General features: G+C 42.8%; 1 protein-coding gene across 1 annotated transcript; it reads right to left on the bottom strand.

The window, feature by feature from the left end:
* Positions 1 to 22689, bottom strand: LOC120026567 (nuclear factor of activated T-cells, cytoplasmic 2-like). The gene is made up of 8 exons (XM_038971411.1): positions 22527 to 22689; positions 19228 to 19430; positions 18946 to 19118; positions 18511 to 18651; positions 14960 to 15015; positions 13568 to 13700; positions 12364 to 13077; positions 1 to 428 (listed from the first exon to the last, which is right to left on the bottom strand). The coding sequence occupies exons 2-8, from the start codon at positions 19287 to 19289 to the stop codon at positions 376 to 378; spliced, it is 1332 nt and encodes a 443-aa protein (XP_038827339.1). The 5' UTR covers positions 19290 to 19430; positions 22527 to 22689; the 3' UTR covers positions 1 to 375.
* Between the last annotated feature and the right edge of the window lie 730 nt (positions 22690 to 23419).

Genomic DNA, 23419 nt, shown 5'->3' with positions numbered 1-23419 from the left:
ACTAAATCAAATCAAATAACAGAACAATTTAATTAGATTGCCAACATGACAGAGAAGCCTTAAAAATGTGACACTACAGTCTCAATCATATTCTGGTCTTTTCTATATTGTCTTAGTAAATACAGAGATTTTCATAAAGATGTTTCTATTTACAATGAAAAAAATCTGTCTACTGTACATTGAGGCCACATACATGATACACATGCTGAAATAATTAAACAGTTTAAAAAGATAACCCATGATATCAGGCACTGCATACCCCTAACTTGATTTTTTTTTACCCCTAACTGCATACACAATATACGAAGTTGAGGTCATGGTGGGGCCAATCAGACAATTCTGTCATGGCATTTAGTCACAATTCTCCTGGCTCTTCTACGACTGCTCTTTACTGTGGACAGTCAGATGATTCTTTATGATGTCATTCACTGGAAAACAAGATAGGGTGAGGATAATGTTTAGGACAGTTTAACATAAATTGTACTTGTAATAGTAAATCACATTGACACTGTCGCGCCACAGGGTGTCATATCACTGCTTTTCTCCAAGCATCCACAGGCAGAGACAGAGCCGCCAGAAAATGTGTGGCTAGACAGCATTTACCCCAGTACTTTTCAAAGCATCAGCTTTTTTCACGTTTATCAGTCCACGTCATAGAAACACATTGGAAAACGATTTGCAACGGAAAAGAAAAAGCAGATGTTTATTGCACAAGTTCAAATAGTAACTCCCCCAACTTCAGGCCGCTTGCCTCCGTTTTTTCTAGTGAATACAACCCTGTCCCTGGGATTTCACACAGTACCCCCACGCTCGCTGCGACAGGTGGATTCACTTGTCAGTCACAGTGGTCTCAGTGCTACAGCATACAGAGACTCATCACCCACACCTCTCAACAACTATGTTTGGTTGCACCTAGTTTTTTGACTATGCACTTGGTTTCTTTCTTCGCTCACACTCCTCTCCTGCCTGCCTGGTTGTCTGCCTCATGAGAGAGCTAACACACATTTTCATATCAAACAATGTACATGTTAATAAAAGCTGTTTAGTCGTCCTCTAAAACTTGCTACAATAATCCAATCTATAGCTAGCTAACAAAATTACTAATGTTATCTTTAGTAGCCTAGCTAGATAGATAGATAGCTAACATACGCTAGCTAGGTTGATACAATCATGCAGCCAGCAGGTAACGTTAATAATTTAGACTCATTAAATAAATGTGTTTGGCACAGGATAAAGGGGATGAAACGATCTGCTGCTGCTACCAAAGGCCAAGGGATACTGAAGTTCCTGAAAAGGTTAGTCAGACAGTTTTTTTGGTTCACGAACGATGGCATATTATTTTATTTCTACTGCTGGTGGTTATTCACAAATCTTTGTGGTGCAAATTTCACTGTCTTAAAAGTAAAAAACATACAAATTCCACCACAGACAATATGAACACATGTGTCTAACCATAACAGATGGATGGCTAATGCAGAAAGAGAAGATTTATGGATTCTAGCACAACAATAACTTTCACAAATACAGAGAAAGGCAGCCATCATGGCATCAGTCTTTTTGACTAGCTAGTGAATAATGACACCTACTGATATGAACTGGTAATGTAGGTTTGGTTAGAATAGAGTGCAATAGAGTGACATTCAATAAATAAATATTTTCAATGAAAATGTTGAAAGTAGTTGATTCAATGATTGAATATATGGGGTTTTAGAGGCAATCAGTTCCTACAGTGAGCACCAGGGAACCAACCTCTGGTGGGCCAGATGGAGACCAGGACAACAAAACGAGGTTAGTGATTTTATGACTTACTCATAAAACAAACTTTGTTACAAAGTCTGTGTATAGTGTTAAATGTAACCCTGCCTTACATAAAGTTTACAGAATGAATAATAGCAAAATAACACTAATCAGATGAACAAATAGGTTTTATGACAAAAAATGTAATGACTTTTCTACATTGAAACCTGTCTGACTTTTTTCTTTTTCAACATCCAGTGCTTAACATTGTGTGTGTGTATAGAGTGAAATAAATATTTAAATACATTGTAACCATTATTTGCATAACGCTCAGCCCTGTTGTCCATTGAAGTTGTCTCTGGCTCTTTTGATACCAGATTCAGAAGAATGAATAATAACAAGGTTTGTGGTAGCTTGAAAGAGTTTGAGCCACCTTTGGCCAGGAGTGTTTCTAATTAACATGACCTGACAAGAAAAAACCCTGCTTCCATTCAGCCACAAGAGCATTAGTGAGGTTGGGCACTAATGTTGGGTGATTAGGCCTGGCTCCCAGTCAGCATTCCAATTCATCCCAAAGGTGGGCAGGCCAGTCAAGTTCTTTCACACCGATGTCGACAAACCATTTCTGTATGGACCTCGCCTTGTGCATGGAGGCATTGTCATGCTGAAACAGGAAGGGACCTTCCCCAAACTCTTGCCACAAAGTTTGCAGCACAGAATTGTCTAGAATGTCATTGTATGCTGTAGCATTAAGATTTCCCTTCACTTAAACTAAGGGTAGGCCCCATGAAAAACAGCCCCAGGCCCCAAACTGTACAGGTGGCACTATGCATTGGTGCAGGTAGCATTCTCTTGGCATCCGCCAAACCCAGATTCGTCCGTCAGGCTTCCAGATGGTGAAGTGGGATTTATCACCCCTGAGAACGTATTTCTACTGCTCCAGAGTCCAATTGCGGCAAGCTTTACACCACTCCAGCCGACGCTTGGCATTGCCCATGGTGATTTTAAGCTTGTGTGCATGAGGCCGAGGCTGCTCGGTTGCTCCTACACATTTCCACTTCACAATAACAGCACTTAGAGTTGACCGGGACAGCTCTAGCAGGGCAGACATTTGACGAACTGACTTGTTGGAAAGATGGCATCTTATGACGGTGCCACATTGTCATTGAGCTCTTCAGTACGTGCCATTCTACTGCCAATGTTTGTCTATGGCGATTGTATGGCTGTGTGCTCGATTTTATACACTTGTCAGCAACGGGTGTGACTAAAATAGCTAAATCCACTAATTTGAAGGGATGTTCACAAACTTTTGGCCATGTTTTTGTGTGTGTGTGTGTGCGTGTGATGGGATGTAAAGACATTATGGACAGTACGCGGAGAGAACAGTATTCAGACCTTAACTTTTTCTACATTTTGTTGCGTTACAGCCTTATTCTAAAATATATTTTCTTCCCTTATCAATCTACACACAATACCCCATAATGACAAAGCAAAAACAGGTTGCAATTTTTTCAAATGTATGAAAAAAAAAACAGATATCATATTTACATAAGTATTCAGACCCTTTACTCAGTACCTTGTTGAAGCACCTTTGGCAATGAATACAGTCTCAAATCTTCTTGGGTATGACGCTACAAGTTTGGCACACCTGTTTTTGGGGAGTTTCTCCCATTCTTCTTCGCAAATCCTCTAAAGCTCTGTCAGGTTGGATGGGGAGCGTCGCTGCACAGCTATTTTCAGGTCTCTCCAGAGATGTTAGATCGGGTTCAAGTCCGGGCTCTGGCTGAGCCACTCAGTCTTTCAGAAACTTGTACCGAAGCCACTCCTGCGTTGTCTTGGCTGTGTGCTTAGGGTCGTTGTCCTGTTGGAAGGTGAACCTTTGCCCCAGTCTGAGGTCCTGAGCACTCTGGAGCAGGTTTTCAAAGAGGATTTCTGTGTACTTTGCTCCGTTCATCTTTCCCTCGATCTTGACTAGTCGCTCAGTCCCTGCCGCTGAAAAACATCCCCACAGCCTGATGCTGCCACCACTATGCTTCACCGTAGGGGCGGTGCCAGGTTTCCTTCAGATGTGACGCTTGGCATTCAGGCCAAAGAGTTAAATTTTGGTTTCATCAAACCAGAGAATCTTGTTTCTCATGGTCTGAGAGTCCTTTAGGTGGCTTTTTGTAAACTCCAAGCAGGCTGTCATGTGCCTTTTACTGAGGAGTGGCTTCCGTCTGGCCACTCTTCCATAAAGGCCTGATTGGTGGAGTGCTGCAGAGCTGGTTGTCATTCTAGACAGGTGCCTGTTTTTCCAAATCATGTCCAATCAATTGAATTTATCATAGATGGACTCCAATCAAGGATGATCAATGGAAACAGGATGCATCTGAGCTCAATTTCGAGTCTCATAACAAAGGGTCTGAATACTTAGTAAATAGGGTATTTCTGTTTTGAATTTTTAATACATTTGTTTTCATTTTGGGGAATTGTGTGTATATTGAGAAAAAATTATTTAAACCATTTTAGAATAAGGCTTTAACGTAACAAAATGTCGAAAAAGTCAAGGGGTCTGAATACTTTTCGAATGCACTTCATGTAGTATATCTGAAGAATACGTAGAATAGTATATGTACAGCAATCGTTGAATAGGATGTCCTTGACTAGAATACAGTATCCATATGAAATGGGTAAAACAGCATGTAAACATTATTAAAGTGACCAGTGTTCCATGACAATGTACATAGAGCAGCAGCCCCTAAGGTGCAGGTTTAAGTAACCGGGTGGTAGCTGGTTAGTGATGACAGGGTACTGGGTGGAGGTCTGCTAGTGAGGGCTATTTAAGTCTGATGGCCTTGAGATAGTTGCCTCCTGGATGATAATGGGGTGAACAGGCCATGGCTCGGGTGGCTGAAGTCCTTAATGATCTTCTTAGCCTTCCTGTGACACCCACTGGGTGTTGTATATGTCCTGGAGGGCAGGCAGTGTGCCCCCGGTGATGCTTTGGGAAGACCGCACCTCTCTCTGGAGAGCTGTGCAGTTGCCGTACCAGGCGGTGATACAGTCTGACAGGATGCTCTCAATGGGGCATCTGTAAAAGTTTTAGAGGATTTTAGGGGCCAAGCCGAATTTCTTCAGACTCCTGAGGTTGTGGAGAAGCTGTTGCGCCGTTCTTCACCACACTATCTGTGTGGGTGGACCATTTCAGATTGTCACTGATGTGTACGCCGAGGAACTTGGCTGGGGGGGGGTTGTGCTCCCTCAGCTGTCTCCTGATGTCCACGATCAGCTCCATAATTTTGTTGACTTTGAGGGAGAGGTTATTTTCCTGGCACCACTCTGCCAAGGCCCTCACCTCCTCCCTGTAGGGTAGGCTGTCTTGTTGTTATTGGTGATCAGGCCTACCACTATTGTGTCATCTGCAAACTTGATGAATGAGTTGGAGGCATGCGTGACCACACAGTCATGGGTGAACTGGGAATACAGAGGGGTTGAGTACACACCCTTATGGGCCCCTGTTTGAGGATCAGCTTAGTGGAGGGGTTGTTGCCTACCTTCACCACCTTGGGGGCAGCCCATCAGGAAGTCCAGGACCCAGTTGCACAGGGCGGGGTTCAGACCCAGGACCCCAAGCTTAATGATGAGCTTGGAGGGTACTATGGTGTTGAATGTTGATCTGTAGTCAATAAACAGCATTCTTACACAGGTATTCCTCTTGTCCAGATGGGATAGGGAGAGATTGAATATGTCTGTAAACACTCCAGCCAGCTGGTCTGCGCATGCTCTGAGGACGCAGCTTGGGATGCCGTCTGGGAGGGTTAACACGCTTAAATCTCTTACGTCAGCCACGGAGAACGAGAGCGCACAGTCCTTGGGCGCAGCCCTTGTTATCCTCAAAGCTGGTCCGGGAGCAAGATGTCTGTGTCCTCGAAGTGGCTGGTTTTCCCTTTATAATCCGTGATTGTCTGGAGGCCCTGCCACATACAGTACGTCTCGTATCTGAACCGTTGAATTGCGACTCCACTTTGTCTCTGACGTTTTGCCTGTTTGATTTCCTTACGGAGGGCATAACTGGACTGCTTGTATTCGACCATATTCCCAGTCACCTTGCCGTGATTAAATGTGGTGGTTTGCGCTTTCAGTTTTGTAGCCATCCCGGAATGGAGTGTAATGATGGTCGAGAGTTTTTGAAGCATGAGTACTGCAGGCAATGTGTTGATCAAATCAAATCGATGTCACATGCGCTGAATACAACAGGTGTTGACCTTACAGTGAAATGCTTACTTACAAGCCAACAATGCAGTTTTAAGAAAAATAAGTGTTAAAGTATTTACTCAAATATACTGAAGTAAAAAAAGATATATACTGTATATAAAAAAATGAAGGAGCAATAAATAATATATAATAAATATAAATATATAATAATAAATAATAAATAAAATAACAGTAGCATGGCTATATACAAAGGATACCGGCACAGATTCAATGTGCGGGGGCACATGTTGGTCGAGGTAATTGAGGTAATATGTACATGTAGGTAGAGGTAAAGTGATGACGTTGGAGGCGGCTTATGGTAGAGAAATGAACATTACATTCTCTGGCAACAGCTCTGGTGGACATTCCTGCAGTCAACATGCCAATTGCACACTCCCTCAACTTGAGACATTTGTGGCATTGTGTTGTGTGACAAAACTAGACATTTTAAAATGGGCTTTTATTTTCCCCAGGACAAGGTGCACCTGTGTAATGACCATGCTGTTTAATCAGCTTCTTGATATGCCACACCTGTCAGGTGGAAGGATTATTTTGGTAAAGGCGAAATGCTTACATTTGCGCACAACGTTTTAGAGAAATAAGCTTTCTGTCTTTTATTTTTTATTTCAGCTCATGAAACCAACATGTCCCGTTTATATATTTTATCAGTATACATAAGATTAAATGGAAGCTTTTCTCCTGCATCATTTTGTAAATAGGGTAGAATGCACAGAGGTTTGTGTTTTCTTGGTTTCTTTGAAATACCGTCCATGTATCATCTACTGTCATTGAGCAAGGCACTTAACCCTAATTGCTCCTGTTAGTCACTCTGGATAAGAGCGTCTGCTAAATTACTAAAATGTAAACATTTGTAAAACATATGGGTTGATGTGCATTTAAAACAGACTGAATCAATTATACCATAATATATGGCCTTGCCTCTGTTTTTCTTTATGCTAAATACTGTATGTCAATTTTGTCCAGATCACATGCTCGACTTCATTTTATTTACCTCTGAAAAGCAATGAATACTGTATGTCAATTTTGTCCAGATCACATGCTCGACTTCATTTTATTTACCTCTGAAAAGCAATGAATCATAAATGAACACACAAGGTAACAGGCATCAGGAATCATCAACACAACACACATATAACACTCAAATTACTAGACGTAATGGCAGACTTCTGTACAACATCTCGGAGTGTATAGCCATGATGGAGGCTTGCTGAATCATCATTATTTGAATGCCAAAGCACATTTTGCGATTAGGGTGATCTAACTGTACCCATTATGACATGATCAATAGTGTGTACTCTCACTGACCTTTCCAGGCTTAGTGTTGGTTCAAACACAGAGAACTCAAAATCAATTGGCTTGGTTGGTGACTATGTAAAGCTTTGACCCACATACTGTCGTTGGATAAGCATGGGAAAGGGAGCATTCACTAAAAAGAGTTACTCTCAATCCCTATACCCTTTCACCCTACCTTCTAGGTACAGTGGGGTTCAAAATTATTAGATCCATTGATGAAGATGAGCAAAAAAATACTAAAATAAATACATACTGAGCTATATTTTATGCTCCACATTTTTATTTTATACTAACACAATTGCTCAGAAAGAGCTAGGTGTCAACATTATTGGATCCCCTGTTTTTAATACTCCAGCGCAGACATAGGATGTCAAGAATCTGGGAAGGTTATGTATGGAGGAATGAGCTGAGATCCCTCCCAATGTGTCCTCCACTCTCATAATTTTTTTTTTTTAAGTCTGTCATTATCCTCAAATGGGAAGAGTGCTGGAGTATTGAAAACAGGGAATCCAATAATTTTGACTTATGTTTTTGAGAATACTTGATAAACAAAATCTATTTCTCTGAGCAATGACGTTACCATAATATATACAGTACCAGTCAAAAGTTTGGACACACCTACTCATTCAAGAGTTTTTATTTTTACTATTGTCTACATTGTAGAATAATAGTAGTGAAGACATCAAAACTATGAAATAACATATGGAATCATGTAATAACCCAAAAAGTGCTAAAAAAAAATCTAAATATATTTTATATTTCAAATTCTTCAAAGTAGTCACCCTTAGGGCTCCTGAGTGGCGCAGCGGTCTAAGGCACTACATCTCAGTGCAAGAGTTGTCATTGCAGTCCCTGGTTCGAATCCAGGCTGCATCACATCCGGCCGTGATTGGGACTCCCATAGAGCGGCGCACAATTGGCCCAGCGTCGTCCGGGTTTGGACGGGGTAGGCCGTCATTGCAAATAAGAATTTGCTCTAAACTGACTTGCCTAGTTAAATAAAGGATACAAATAATTTGCCTTGATGATAGCTTTGCACACTCTTGGCATTGTCTCAACCAGATTCATGAGGTAGTTACCTGGAATGCTTTTCCAACAAGTTCCCACATATGCTGAGCACAAGTTGGCTGCATTTCCTTCACTCTGCAGTCCAACTCATCCCAAACAATCTCAATTGGGTTGATGTCGGGTGATTGTGGAGGCCAGGTCATTTGATGCAGCACTCCATCACACTCCTTCTTGGTCAAATAGCCCTTACACAGCCTGGAGGTGTGTTTTGGCTCATTGTCCTGTTGAAAAACAAATGATAGTCCCACTAAGCGCAAACGAGATGGGATGGCGTAGCGCTGCAGAATCCTGTGGTAGACATGCTGGTTAAGTGTGCCTTGAATTCTAAATAAATCACTGACAGTGTCACCAGCAAAGCACCCCAACACCTCCTCCTCCATGCTTCATGTGGGAACCACACATGCAGAGATCATCCGTTCACCTACTATGCGTCTCACAAAGACACAGCGGTTGGAACCAAAAATCTCTAATTTGGACTCATCAGACCAAAGGACAGATTTCCACTGGTCTGATGTCCATTGCTCGTGTTTCTTGGCCTAAGCAAGTATTTTCTTCTTCTTGGTGTCCTTTAGTAGTTGTTCCTTTGCAACATTTCAACCATGAAGACCTGATTCACACAGTCTCCTCTGAACAGTTGATGCTGTAATGTGTCTTACTTGAACTCTGTGAAGCATTTATTTGCACTGCAATTTCTGAGGCTGGTATCTCTAATGAACGTATCCTCTGCAGCATAGGTAACTCTGGGTCTTCCTTTCCTGTGGCCGTCCACATGAGCCAGTTTCATCATAGCGCTTGATGTTTTTTGCGACTGCACTTGAACAAACTTTCAAAGTTCTTCAACTTTTCCAGATTGACTGACCTTCATGTCTTAAAGTAACAATGAACTGTCGTTTCTCTTTGCTTATTTGAGCTGTTCTTGCCATAATATGGACTTGGTCTTTTACCAAATAGAGCTATCTTCTGTATACCAACCCTACCTTGTCTGGTTGAGAGAATGCCGAGAGTGTGCAAAGCTGTTATCAAGGCAAAGTGTGGCTACTTTGAAGAATCTCAAATATATTTAGATGTTTAACACTTTTTTGGTTACTACATGATTCTATATGTGTTATTTCATAGTTTTGATGTCTTCACTATTATTATTATTATTATTATTATAGAAAATAGTAAAAATAAAGAAAAGCTCTTGAATGAGTAGGTCTGTCCAAAATTTTGACTGGTACTGTATACAGTTGAAGCCAGAAGTTTACATACACCTTAGCCAAATACATTTAAACTCAGTTTTTCACAATTCCTGACATTTAATCCCAGTAAAAATGCCCCGTCTTAGGTCAGTTAGGATCACCACTTTACTTTAAGAATGTGAAATGTCAGAATAATAGTTACAGAATGATTTATTTCAGCTTTTATTTCTTTCATCACATTCCCAGTGGGTCAGAAGTTTACATACACTCAATTAGTATTTGGTAGCATTGCCTTTAAATTGTTTAACTTGGGTAAAACGTTTTGGGTAGCCTTCCGCAAGCTTCCCACAATAAGTTGGGTGAATTTTGGCCCATTCCTCCTGACAGAGCTGGTGTAACTGAGGCAGGTTTGTAGGCCTCCTTGCTCGCACAGGCTTTTTCAGTTCTGCCCACAAATTTTCTATGGGATTGAGGTCAGGGCTTTGTGATGGCCACTCCAATACCTTCACTTTGTTGTCCTTAAGCCATTTTGCCACAACTTTGGAAGTATGGTTGGGGTCATTGTCCATTTGGAAGACCCATTTGCGACCAAGCTTTAACTTCCTGACTGATGTCTTGAGATGTTGCTTCAATATATCCACATAATTTTCCTACCTCATGATGCCATCTATTTTGTGAAGTGCACCAGTCCCTCCTGCAGCAAAGCACCCCCACAACATGATGCTGCCACCCCCGTGCTTCACGGTTGGGACGGTGTTCTTCGGCTTGCAAGCATCCCCCTTTTTCCTCCAAACATAACGATGGTCATTATGGCCAAACAGTTCTATTTTTGTTTCAACAGACCAGAGGACATTTCTCCAAAAAATACAATCTTTGTCCCCATGTGCAGTTGCAAACCGTAGTCTGGTTTTGGAGCAGTGCCTTCTTCCTTGCTGAGCAGCCTTTCAGGTTATGTCAATACAGGACTTTTTACTGTGTATATAGATAGTTTTGTACATGTTTCCTCCAGCATCTTCACAAGGTCCTTTGCTGTTGTTCTGTGATTGATTTGCACTTTTCGCACCAAAGTACGTTCATCTCTAGGAGACAGAACGTGTCTCCTTCCTGAGCGGTATGATGGCTGCGTGGTCCCATGGTGTTTATACTTGCATACTATTGTTCGTACAGATGAACGTGGTACCTTCAGGTGTTTGGAAATTGCTCCCAAGGATGAACCAGACTTGTGGAGGTCTACCATTTGTTTTCTGAGGTCTTGGCTGATTTCTTTTGATTTTCCCATGATGTCAAGCAAAGAGGCACTGAGTTTGAAGGTAGGCCTTGAAATACATCCACAGGTACACCTCAAATTGACTCAAATTATGTCAGTAAGCCTATCAGAAGCTTCTAAAGGCATGCCATAATTTTCTGGAATTTTCCAAGCTGTTTAAAGGCACAGTCAACTTAGTGTATGTAAACTTTTGACCCACTGGAATTGTGATCCAGTGAATTATAAGTGAAATAACCTGCCTGTAAACAATTGTTGGAAAAATGACTTGTGTCATGCACAAAGTAGATGTCCTAACCGACTTGCCAAAACTATAGTTTGTTAACAAGAAATGTGTGTAGTGGTTGAAAAACAAGTTTTAATGACTCCAACATAAGTGTATGTAAACTTCTGACTTCAACTGTATATATATATTTTTAGCATACAATATAGCTCAGTATTTGTGTTATTTGTATTATCAAGGGATCCAATCATTTTGGACTCCACTGTACTTTTAGATCGGATAGGTTAAGTGTAAGCAACACTGTGGCAACGCCATCTTGCCCTCTGATACACAAAGTGGAATTGTCACCATATTGCTTATTCCTATTCTATCTTGTAAGTGTGGATCTAGTGTTGGGGCTAGGGGTTGATTTGGGATTCAGAGATAAGAGACCAACTCATACAGAGTGTCAGAGTAGAAGTCCATATCACTCCTCTGTCTGGCCCAAAGTCAAGGGGCCAGCAGCTTATTCTGGCAGGCTACTGCTGACAGACATTCCCGTAATGAATACATACACACACACACATATATATACACACATACATATATACACATACATGTATATATTATTTACATGTGCTCTATATTTCCTGTTTATCATCTGTATCTCCTTTGAACAAGCTTAGGGATACGAATAAATGCGTTTCCTCTCTCAAACACATGAGTTTCTTTGAAGATGTTGCTGGGTACTGTATAACATTGTTGTGCATCTAAATTTCCAGCATCCCCACCAAAATAACAATAACCATTTAACCATAGTCATTCTCACCAATTCAAAACAACAAGTGAGAGGAGCCTGGGGTTAGGGTTGGGCGGTATCCAGACTTTCATACCGTCATACCGTTTCTACCACACCGGAGTATACGGTATTACCGAATGTGCACACAAGGGGCACTATTTCAAAACAATTTCGGGCAACAGGGATCTTGATCCAGGAGGGGATTGAATGTCTCTGCTGTAACCAAGACGTTTGATCTTGACCACTTAGCTAGCAAGTTAGCAAACCAAATGCATAGCTGGAGCCCTGAGATGGATATAAATTATTTCACACATCTTAGATTTCTTATAGTTATAAGCAGTGGCACGCACCCCTGTAGCCCCCGTGAGCCAGGGGTGCCCTCAACAAATACATTTTTATTCATTTTATTATAAAATATATTATATTAAATTAAACAGTAATGAAAATCATACCGTCTGTATCATACCGTTTCAAAATACCCCAGTATACAGTATAAACGGTATATCGCTCAAGACTACATGGGGTACAGTACATTTCTGCAGTATGCACTATGTTTTTCACTCACCATCATCCAGATAGGCTTGGTTCAGGTTTTCTTGCTTGACCATCACCTTCTCCAGGACTGGCCCACTCTGGCTCCCCGTTATTGGACCCCTCTGGGCCAGGGTAGAGCTATGTCGTGGTGGTAGTCGTGGAGACGTGCCCAAGACTGGCACCACCATCTGCATGAAGTTCTGGTACTGGCCTTCTGATGAACAGGCCTCTGTCGAGGCACCAACCTTCCGTGATGAAGCTGCAGCCCGGTACCCATCACCCACCATCGTGACATGCTGGTGTTGGGCCAATGGGACCGCAACGTTGACAACCCGCTGATTGGTGGCAGAGTGAGAGGGGTTGAAAGGTTGGGAGACTAGGGTGGAGTAGTGCTGGCTACCGATATAGGACATCTGAGATGGGGAGCCATAGTGGATCATCACTGGGTGGTGGTGGTTCATATCTTGATACAGAACAGGGCTGCTGCCCAGGCTTCTGATTTTACTGGGGTAATAGACAGATGGGTCTTGTTGTTGATAGGCTGACAATCTGACAATGGAGTCGTGGTGGCTCGCCTGCTGGCAGGATGCTAAGGTTGTCAAGCCAGCCTTGTGGCTATTAGGGGTAAAGTGGCTACTGGGGGTGTCGTGGTAGGACTTGGGTGACACTCCTAGGACCTTGGACACAGTACAACCCAGCTGGCTAAACTGGAAGTCATCTATGGGTTCCGTTTTAATGGCGGGAACTGAAAAGAACAGTAAATCGGAATTAGACTTTGGATGATCTGAGTTTTAAATGACAGTTGGCGCTAAAAACAAGTTAAATGGATAGTTGACACAAATTACAAAATGATATAATGTCAACAGAAAGCCCTCTAGCCTTTTAGGTTTAGGTTGCCTCTGGGCACATGCCTTGCCTTGACATGGGCTAATTGATTGACTGACATAACGAGATGAAAACTGCTGATGCACAACCACATTTCTAAATTGCACGTTGTGTATTCTACCATGCTATCTCTCAACAGTAAGTTCAGACCCTGACTGACTTCCTACACACAGCACGCTGCTTACTCTGTGTTTAGGCAGAGGCGGCACCGATTGCCAATATGTAATTTGGGGGAACTATCCCTTTAAATAGTAAGCAATGGGATAGTGATAAAGTTACTGAAATTTAAGGTGTGGCCGTATCCAGTTCTAATAATGACAAAAATATATAAGGCGTATGGATGGACTCACCTGTTAAAGGAGTGTAGGTGAAGTGCTGCGCCTGACTGCGTTTCCTCCTCCCGTTGATCACATAGAAGTTAACTTTAGCCACGTGATAAATGGTGTGATCTCGATATGGAGGGATCTCGACACACAGCATGCTCTTGATATAATATGGTACAGTAGAACATTAGTCATAGAGTATCACTGAGAGTGTCACTGGGCGACAGTGTGGACTGTGGATATACCATATCTCTATACTGAGGCTGTGTGAGATACACTACAAGATCAGAAGTATGTGGACAACCGGTCGGCGAACATCTTATTCGAAAATCATGGGCATTAATATGGAGTTGGTCCCCCCTTTGCGGCTATAACAGCCTCCACTCTTCTGGGAAGGTTTTCCAATAGATGTTTGAACATTGCTGCGGGGACTTGCTTCCAGTCCTGGCTCGCAGTCGGTGTTCCAATTCATCCCAAAGGTGTTTGATGGGGTTGAGGTCAGGGTTCTGTGCAGGCCAGTCAAGTTCTTTCACACCGATCTCGACGAACCATTTCTGTATAAACCTTGCTTTGCGCACAGGGGCATTGTCATGCTGAAACAGGAAAGGGCCTTCCCCAAACGGTTGCCACAAAGTTAGAATCACAGAATTGTCTAGAATGTCATTGTATGCTGTAGCGTTAAGCTTTCCCTTGATCCGCCAAACCTAGATTCTCCAGATGGTGAAGCGTGAATCATCATTCCAGAGAACGTGTTTCCACTGCTCCAGAGTCCAATGGCGGCGGGCTTTACACCACTCCAGCCAACGCTTGGCATTGCGCATGATCATTTTAAGCTTGTGTGCGGATGCTCGGCCATGGAAACCCATTTCATGAAGCTCCTGACGACCTGTTCTTGTGCTGACGTTCCAAACTCCCTCTGGAAGCAACTCGGTAGTGAGTGTTGCAACTGAGGACAGAAGATTTTTACGCGCTACGTGCTTCAGCACTCAGCGGTCCCGTTCTGTGAGCTTGTGTGGCCTACCACTTCGCGACTGAACCGTTGTTGCTCCTACACATTTCCACTTCACAATAACAGCACTTACAGTTGACCAGGGCAACTCTAGCAACACAGAAATTTGACAAATGTACTTGTTGGAAAGGTGGCAACCTATGACGGTGCCACGTTGAAAGTCACTGAGCTCTTCAGTAAGGCCATTCTACTGCCAATGTTTGTCTATGTAGATTGCATGGCTGTGTGCTCGATTTTATACACCCGTCAGCAATGGGTGTGGCTGAAATAGCCAAATTTACTAATTTGAAGGGGTGTCCACATACTTTCGTATATATAGTGTATATATGTAGAAGAAGAGGATTTAGGTAGTACTTTATAAAGCCAGTAGTATTTTAATGTCACATAAATGTGTTAGGACAGTAACTCACTGATTGGCTTTTGTCTCGGTCTACTGATGCTTCCACTTCCCAAATCTGCAGCCCATCTGAAAGAAACACAATCCAAGTGCAGTGTACCATTAGCATAAATTGAATAAATTGAATAAAATAATAGGAGCGGAGCAGAGATTGATATGAACAAACTCTAAAATTCGCAGAAAGGGATGTGAAGGCAGCTACAGTAGTAAATCTGGAATAACATTCTTCTATTTATTTAATAAATATTATCTAAAACAGGAGCTAACTAGTGTATTTATAGTCAAATGGAACCTTTTAGATCCGACCAAAACACAAATGGCACAAACAAACCCAGTAATGTGGTGGTAGCAACAAACTTAGCAATTACATGTTTCATACTCCGGATGTTACGAAAGCATTTGTAAATCTATCAAGGTTGTGAGGTTTTATGAAAACCCCCTATCCACCCCCAGTTTCTTCTCAGTAACTGGCATGTAGGCAGTATCAGTAAAGATTCTCTGTCATCTCTGCTCTAGTATATTCCCATCTCAACTTTTACCTACTGCTCACAGCCCACGTTTTGAGTAAAGTGAGACAAAAAAAAAACTCTCTGCTTGAAGATGATATCTATGGTTCGTCTAACCACATCCTCTCGCACTAAACCACATGGTAAACAAGAGGGCCGTTTACAAACTCATAATGGTACTTATATTCTGCACCCACACCTTGTTACGTGACATCATAATCCTGTAATGACAATACAATGATGGATAATAATCATTGCAATATGTAGGCCCTATGTGGCTCAGTTAACCTTTTGTCAATAGGGGGAGCAGTTAGCATTTATTTTTTCTGGGTGTTGCCAAATTAAACTGCCTCGTACTCAATTCTTGCTCGTACAATATGCATATTATTAATTCTATTGGATAGAAAACACTCTCTAGTTTCATAAACCGTTGGAATTATGTCTGTGGGTGACCCAGAACTCTTTCTACAGCGAAATCCATGACAGGTACTGCGAAGGTCTGAGAGCGAAGCTCTGGTCTCAGATCAGTTTTAAAGGTCTGTGTGTATCCTATGGAACGACATGAACTGCACCCGCCTTCCCCTGGATGTCAGTAACCAATGAGAAGTGGAATGGGCTTTATACGTAGCTCTCAGAGGTTATAAAAGGCCAAGGAGTGAGGTGCGCCTTCTTTTCGACGCTGACCATTACGCAGAAAGGGACCTCAGGATGCCATTTTCAAACGCTCAGTTATCAACGTTAGATGTATCCGTCTGTAATTTAATTCGATATAGGTGTTAGAAACATCATAACGAAGCTATTTTAAACCGAGTTATATCAGATTATGCGAGTATATTGCTATTTTTCGGAATTTCCTCAGTATTGCGTCTTGAGGATTTGGACACGTTGGGGCAAAATAGCTATTGTTAGCTATTGTTAGCTGCTATATCAGAAGTTGAATGCAACGTTTTACAACCAAGCAACGATTCTTTTGGACAAAGGACCACTTGGCCAAGATTCTGATGGAAGCTCGTCGAAAAGTAAGAGCTATTTATGATGTTATTCCGTTTTTATGTGGAAAAATGTAAACTCAATAATGGCGATTAGTGACGCCATTATTGCGGCACTAGTCTGGCTGTAACGCACACTGTATGTCTAGTAACGTTAATTTTTAAAATCTAACTCAGCGGTTGCATTAATAACTAATGCATCTTTCATTTCATGTCCAACCTGTATTTTTTTAGTCAAGTTTATGAATAGTTTTCGATAAAAATAGTTGTATTTTCAAAATGGCGCCGGGCAGATTGCTTGAGTAGTTGGACACTATTTCCATTGTGTAAGCACGATTTGTGCCGCTAAATATGCACATTTTCGATCAAACTCTATATGGATTGTGTAATATGATGTTACAGGAGTGTCATCGGAAGAATTCTGAGAAGGTTAGTGAAAAAATTAATGTATTTTGGTGATGATAACGCTATAGCTAATTTTGCCTTGAATCAATGCTCGGGTAACGTTTGCAAATGTGGTATGCTAATATAACGATTTATTGTGTTTTCGCTGTAAGACACTTTGAAAATCTGAAATATTGTCTGAATTCACAAGATCTGTGTCTATCCATTGCTGTGAGCTGTGTATTTTTAAGAAATGTTTTATGATGAGTAAATTGGTAATACACGTTGCTCTATGTAGTAATTCTAGTCGCTTTGGGGAGATTTGTGATGGTGGCTGCAATTGCAAACTATGATTTATACCTGAAATATGCACATTTTTCTAACAAAACCTATGCTATACAATAAATATGTTATCAGACTGTCATCTGATGAGGTTTTTTCTTGGTTAGTGGCTATCAATATCTTTATTTGGCCGAATTGGTGATAGCACCTGATGGAGTAAGAAACTGATGGAGTTAGAAAAGTGGTGTCTTTTGCTAACGGGGTTAGCTAATAGATTTACATATTTTGTCTTCCCTGTAAAACATTTTAAAAATCTGAAATGGTGGCTTTATTCACAAGATCTGTATCTTTAATTTGGTGTCTTGGACTTGTGATTTAATGATATTTAGATGCTACTATTTAATTGTGACGCTATGCTAGCGATGCTAATCAGTGTGGGGGGGGTGGGGGGTGATCCCGGATCCGGGTTTCTGAGGCGGTAAAAGTAAATAAGAGTCCGCCTGGCCTTGCTGCTATTCCAGTTTCAACTGTTCTGCCTGCGGTTACGGAACCCCTACCTGTCCCAGACCTGCTGTTTTCAACTCTTAATGATCGGCTATGAAAAGCCAACTGACATTTATTCCTGATTATTATTTGACCATGCTTGTCATTTATGAACATTTTGAACATCTTGGCATAGTTCTGTTATAATCTCCACCCGGCACAGCCAGAAGAGGACTGGCCACCCCTCATAGCCTGGTTCCTCTCTAGGTTTCTTCCTAGGTTTTGGCTTTCTAGGGAGTTTTTCCTAGCCACCGTGCTTCTACACCTGCATTGCTTGCTGTTTGGGGTTTTAGGCTGGGTTTCTGTACAGCACTTCAAGATATTAGCTGATGTACGAAGGGCTATATAAAATAAACTTGATTGCATAGCGCTGGCCATGCTAAGATCATGGCTTCAATTCCTACAGGGATCACATACATGCACTGTACTGTAGGTTGCTTTTGAAAAAATGGTCTCCTAAATGGCATATGATTGAATATTACAGAACTTTTTGATCTAGTCATTGTTTTCATTTCTGCTGTTATTTGAGCATGTGCAGTGCATCCCTATTTTGTGACTGTTTGAACTTGGGAGTAGTGCGTCACTGTAAACCTGTTATCTAGAGCAAATGTTCTGGGAATTGACTTCTCAATAGGACAACTATTACAAAATAGTTATCAACTACTGCTGTACAAAGTCAGTGGCCTTGTGGTTTGAGTGTCAGAGATCAGGTTGGGATTTGATCCCTGGCAGATTAATACTAAAGATGCCATTACTAGGCCAGGTTTTGCTTGCTCTTTGGAGTCTAGGCCAGGTTAATGTAAAGCACAACTGCTGATGTAAAAGGGCTTTATATATTTGATTGATTGTAAATTCCTCACCAGGTGTATTCTTCGTGAACACCACCTTGGAATAAGAGGTGAAGTTCTGTCCGGTCAGTATCATCTGCTGTCCCCCTAGAACCGAGCAGCGGTCCATGTCCTGACTCTCTACAGTGGGTAGCTGGTGGGCCGACCTCTGGGCTGTGGAACCACAGTAGAATATCATTAGGAGAACATTAGAAGAACCATAAGAGTACATTATTTACATTCTGAGGGTGACATTTTGCACAAGCAAATCGCTGTGAGCAAAATAACTAATATTTCAAAAAGACAGGAAGACATATAGACAGGAAGGCAGTTTACTAAATTCCTGTCATATAATCCTTATATAACATTACATTACTGAAGAAAAGGTTTGGATTAAATTGCTCTGCAGATTATTATTATTATTTGCAGTAGTTAGAAGTCAGGTTGCTGGAACAAAAGTTAACTTACAACACTCGATGGGAAGGGAGGCCACTTGAAGAGAGACATACTGTCCTCCTGGATGGGGAATATGGACCCGGAAGACCAGACGGACACAGGTATTCTTCCGTCCGATGTCTGTCTCTCCTGTCTTCAGCTCAATGTCAGCGTTCCTCAGCTTTAGGATCCCAGCACAGTCAATCCTTTACATAGGAAGTGAACATTTATTTGATTCATTATTTTATAACCTAGCTCTGAAAACATCTGTGTGTGTGTGTACTGTACTGTCTCTAATGTGGCAGCTCTCCTTACACTGCTCTCATGTTGTTCTTGGGCTCCAGAGGGATCTCCAGGACCTTGGTGCCATTGACCATGATCTCGTTGCTAGGGGTGGTGACGGTTTTCCCCGTGATGCGGTGCACTTGGTAGAAGGCATGGGGCTTGAGGAGCCTCTTGTCAGCTGTTCCGATGAACACCAGCAGACCCAGTGGAGCTTTGCCTCTGTACCCATGAAGCTGTCAACAACAAACAAACAGTTTTACCATTAATACTGGAATCTGCCACGTCCATTTGGGATTGGTTCGTCAGAGGGCATAGCGGGATTTCTTAAAAGCTTCCGGACTCTAACCCGGAAGCTTATAAGAAATCCCGCTATGCCCTCCGACGAACCATCAAACAGGCAAAGCATCAATACAGGACTAAGGTCGAATCATACTACACCGGCTCCGACGCTCGTTGGATGTGGCAGGGCTTGCAAACTATTACAGACTATAAAGGGAAGCACAGGCTGGTAGGCTCGTGCCCATTGACACGAGCCTACCAGACGAGCTAAATTACTTTTATGCTCGCTTCGAGGCAAGTAATACTGAAACATGCATGAGAGCGCCAGCTGTTACGGACAACTGTGTGATCATGCACCCCGCAGCTGATGTGAGTAAGACCTTTAAACAGGTCAACATTCACAAGGCTGCAGGGCCAGATGGATTACCAGGACGTGTACTCCAAGCATGCACTGACCAACTGGCAAGTGTCTTCATTGACATTTTCAGCCTTTCCCTTTGAGTCTGTAATATCAACATGTTTCAAGCAGACCACCATAGTCCCTGTGCCCAAGAACACTAAGGTAACCTGCCTAAATTGTTACCTTAGGTTACCTAAATGGTTACCTAAACTACAGACCCAGAGCACTCACGTCTATAGCCATGAAGTGCTTTGAAAGGCTGGTCATGGCTCACATCAACACCATTATCCCAGAAACCGTAGGCCCACTCCAATTTACATACCGCCCAAACAGATCCACAGATGATGGAATCTCTATTGCACTCCGCACTGCCCTTTCCCACCTGGACAAAAGGAACACCTATGTGAGAATGCTATTCATTGACTACAGCTCAGCGTTCAACACCATAGTTCCCTCAAAGCTCATCACTAAGCTAAGGACCCTGGGACTAAACACCTCCCTCTGCAACTGGATCCTGGACTTCCTGACGGGCTGACCCCAGGTGGTAAGGGTAGGTAACAACACATCCGCCACGCTGATCCTTAACCCGGGGGCCCCTCAGGGGTGCGTGCTCAGTCCCCTCCTGTACGCCCTGTTCACTCATGACTGCACGGCCAGGCAAGACTCCAACACCATCATTAAGTTTGCTGATGACACAACAGTGGTAGGCCTGATCACCAACAATGACGAGACAGCCTATAGGGAGGAGGTCAGAGACCTGGCAGTGTGGTGCCAGGACAACAACCTCTCCCTCAATGTGATCAAGACTAAGGAGATGATTGTGGACTACAAGAAAAGGAGGACCGAGCACGCCCCCATTCTCATCGACGGGGCTGTAGTGGAGCAGTTGAGAGCTTCAAGTTCCTTGGTGTCCACATCACCAACAAACTAACATGGTCCAAGCACACCAAGACAGTCTTGAAGAGGGCACGACAAAACCTATTCCCCCTCAGGAGACTGAAAGGATTTGGCATGGGTCCTCAGATCCGCAAAAGGTTCCACTTCTGCACCATCAAGAGCATCCTGACTGGTTGCATCACTGCCTGGTATGGCAACTGCTCGGCCTCCGACCGAAAGGCACTACAGGGGGTAGTGCGTACGGCCCAGTACATCACTGGGGCCAAGCTTCCTGCCATCCACAAGCTTCCTGCCTCCGCACATTGACTCTGTACTGGTACCCCCTGTATATAGCCTCGCTATTGTTATTTTACTACTTTAATTATTTGTTACTTTATTTATTTTTGGGGGTAAGTAAGCATTTCACTGTACGGTCTACACCTGCTGTATTCGGTAAATGTGACCAATAAAATGTGATTTGATTTTTTTAAACAAAGATGTTACCGCAAACAACAAACACGGTTCTTTCCCCCCCGAATATGTACTGTGTCCTCTGTACTGCACAGCTCTGGCATTCTTTCAGCTTTTATACATGAGGGTAAATAATCATATCTCTGACAAAAAAATAATAATTTTAAACTGTGCACCACATTCTAATGTGTAATCTACAGTAGCACAATTCATTCTCGACACCTACTCATCAAAAGATGAAACTGTTGAAATCAGAGACATCTATAATTACTTAGGGAACATCGAGGGTTAAATACTCAACAATATCACAGTTCTTATCCACTACATCATGAAGGAAAAGGCCAACTCCGACTTAATTATTTGCATATGTAGCGGATGGCTAATGATTAGCGGATGGTTAGCATTGCTACTGTTGCCCTGGACCCAGAAATGCCTTGGCTTTCACGTTACGGAATGAGAAGACCGCTCATTAATTTAGTATCGAAAGGGTTCAAAGGGTTCACATTTACATGGAAAAAAATATATCAGTAATATATATATATCAGATGATTTCAGCAGGTTTTGAGTGTGAGATGCTAGATCACAAATCAACTTACTAAACAGGGAGTCTTCCTCTCCTTTACTTAAGACTCATGTACTCTTCTTCTCAAACTACTTGAATAGAACATTGTAGTAAATAACTTATTGTAAAGAAGAGTACATGAGAGTATGGGCACTTTCACATATCCCCTGTATGATCTGGATCCAAGAGTGTTTGGTACCCTGATCTGCGCTATAAAGCATGCGTGAGTAGTGAGTCCAAGATCCAAGACCAGAGTACTAGGTATTGTGAGGGGCAGCGCGAGTCGTGTGTAACTTTTAGCTCGTTACAAACAAGCTAGCTTGCTAACGTCATGTAGAATGAGCTTGCAAATCAAACCCTGAAACGGTTATTGTCAGGTCTTGTAAAAGCTAAACTTATTTTGTATAATTCTCACAAACACTCCAGGAAACCGAACGTCATATGTGAAAACACCCTATGTTGTAACTGTGCTATGCTGGTGTTGTGGTTGAATGGGTGTAGTCATAATAATGCAGGCTGATACAAGGATGTTCATTTACATATTGCAGCTGGGCACCTGAGACAAACAGGGTGACACAATGACAAGGAAATACCACCACGGACACATATTTATACACACCGGAGTACAAGCTGCACTATACATTTACTCTCAAACATCCACACAGGCACATTGTCAACACCCATCCCCACAAACATACATACCTAGATTAAACACACACCTCCCCTCCCCACACCCAGTACCTGAACCACAGTGTGTCCTCCGCCAGGTGCTTTGACTGCTCCCCTGCTGCCCTCTGTCTCATAGTGGGCACGGTGGTGCTGTTTAGGCTGCTGCTCCAGACAGAGCTAATATTGGCCTGAGTGACTGGGCAATTGCAAATCTAGAGGGGGCAGAGATGGCACAGGAATGCTACTGAAGAGGGGAGAGAGAGAGATTTCACTGGTTATAGCGGATTAAGATCATTAGTAACATTACAAGAATTACAAAAACACATATCAGAACATGAAATCACAATTTCAAATGCAATAGTATTTTCCTAATACTGCTTCTTTACATAGCCTGTCATTAAAGAGTCATTCTTATGAGGGATCATCATTCCCATAGCACATTATACCTGATTGCTCCGTGGGCTAGTGGAACTGGCCAGACAGATGTAGGGAGGATGTAGGTCTCAGCCCCAGCTTTGCCTCTCCTCCCCTGCTCCATGGGGTGCACATAGCCATCCCCCTGGCTCTTTCTGTATGTGTAGCACTCCACATTGGGCTGCACTATCTTGGAGGGCACAGCCCTGGGTAGGCTGGAGCTGAGGCTGCTCAACACCTCTTCAAGGCTGGGAGCCTGTCCAGGGGCATTGGCCTGTGGGTCAGCCTGGGCCCGGGGTCGTTGGGAGTGGTGGGGTGAGGGGCTGAGGCTCCAGGAGCGCTGCTGCTGGCTGGTGGTCCCCAGGCTGGGGCCGCTGTACTGGTCGTAGGTGCGTTTGCCCTGAGGAGAGGCGGAGCGAGAGCGCAGGTGGGTATGGGAGTGGGGGGAGGATGACCGCTGACTCTGCAGTACCAGGAATGTCTCCTCTGTGATGCTGGTGCACGGGGAGGTCCCTGGGGAGGAGTGAGCCATGGACATGTGGATGCCTTGG

Source organism: Salvelinus namaycush, chromosome 2 (genome assembly GCF_016432855.1).
Source record: "Salvelinus namaycush isolate Seneca chromosome 2, SaNama_1.0, whole genome shotgun sequence".
NCBI lineage: Eukaryota > Metazoa > Chordata > Actinopteri > Salmoniformes > Salmonidae > Salvelinus > Salvelinus namaycush.
Note: the sequence above shows the minus strand (reverse complement) of the source record. Positions and strands in the feature narration are given on the sequence as shown.

What these genes read in the sequence shown, in the direction of transcription:
- LOC120026567 (XM_038971411.1), bottom strand. Translation starts at nt 19,289, where the DNA reads ATGGTCAATGGCACCAAGGTCCTGGAGATCCCTCTGGAGCCCAAGAAC. An exon ending in AAGAACAACATGAGAGCAGT is followed by an intron (nt 19,119 to 19,227) that starts GTAAGGAGAGCT and finishes TCCTATGTAAAG; the next exon opens with GATTGACTGTGCTGGGATCC. An exon ending in CCAAGCCTATCTGGATGATG is followed by an intron (nt 429 to 12,363) that starts GTGAGTGAAAAA and finishes CTTGTTTTCCAG; the next exon opens with TGAATGACATCATAAAGAAT.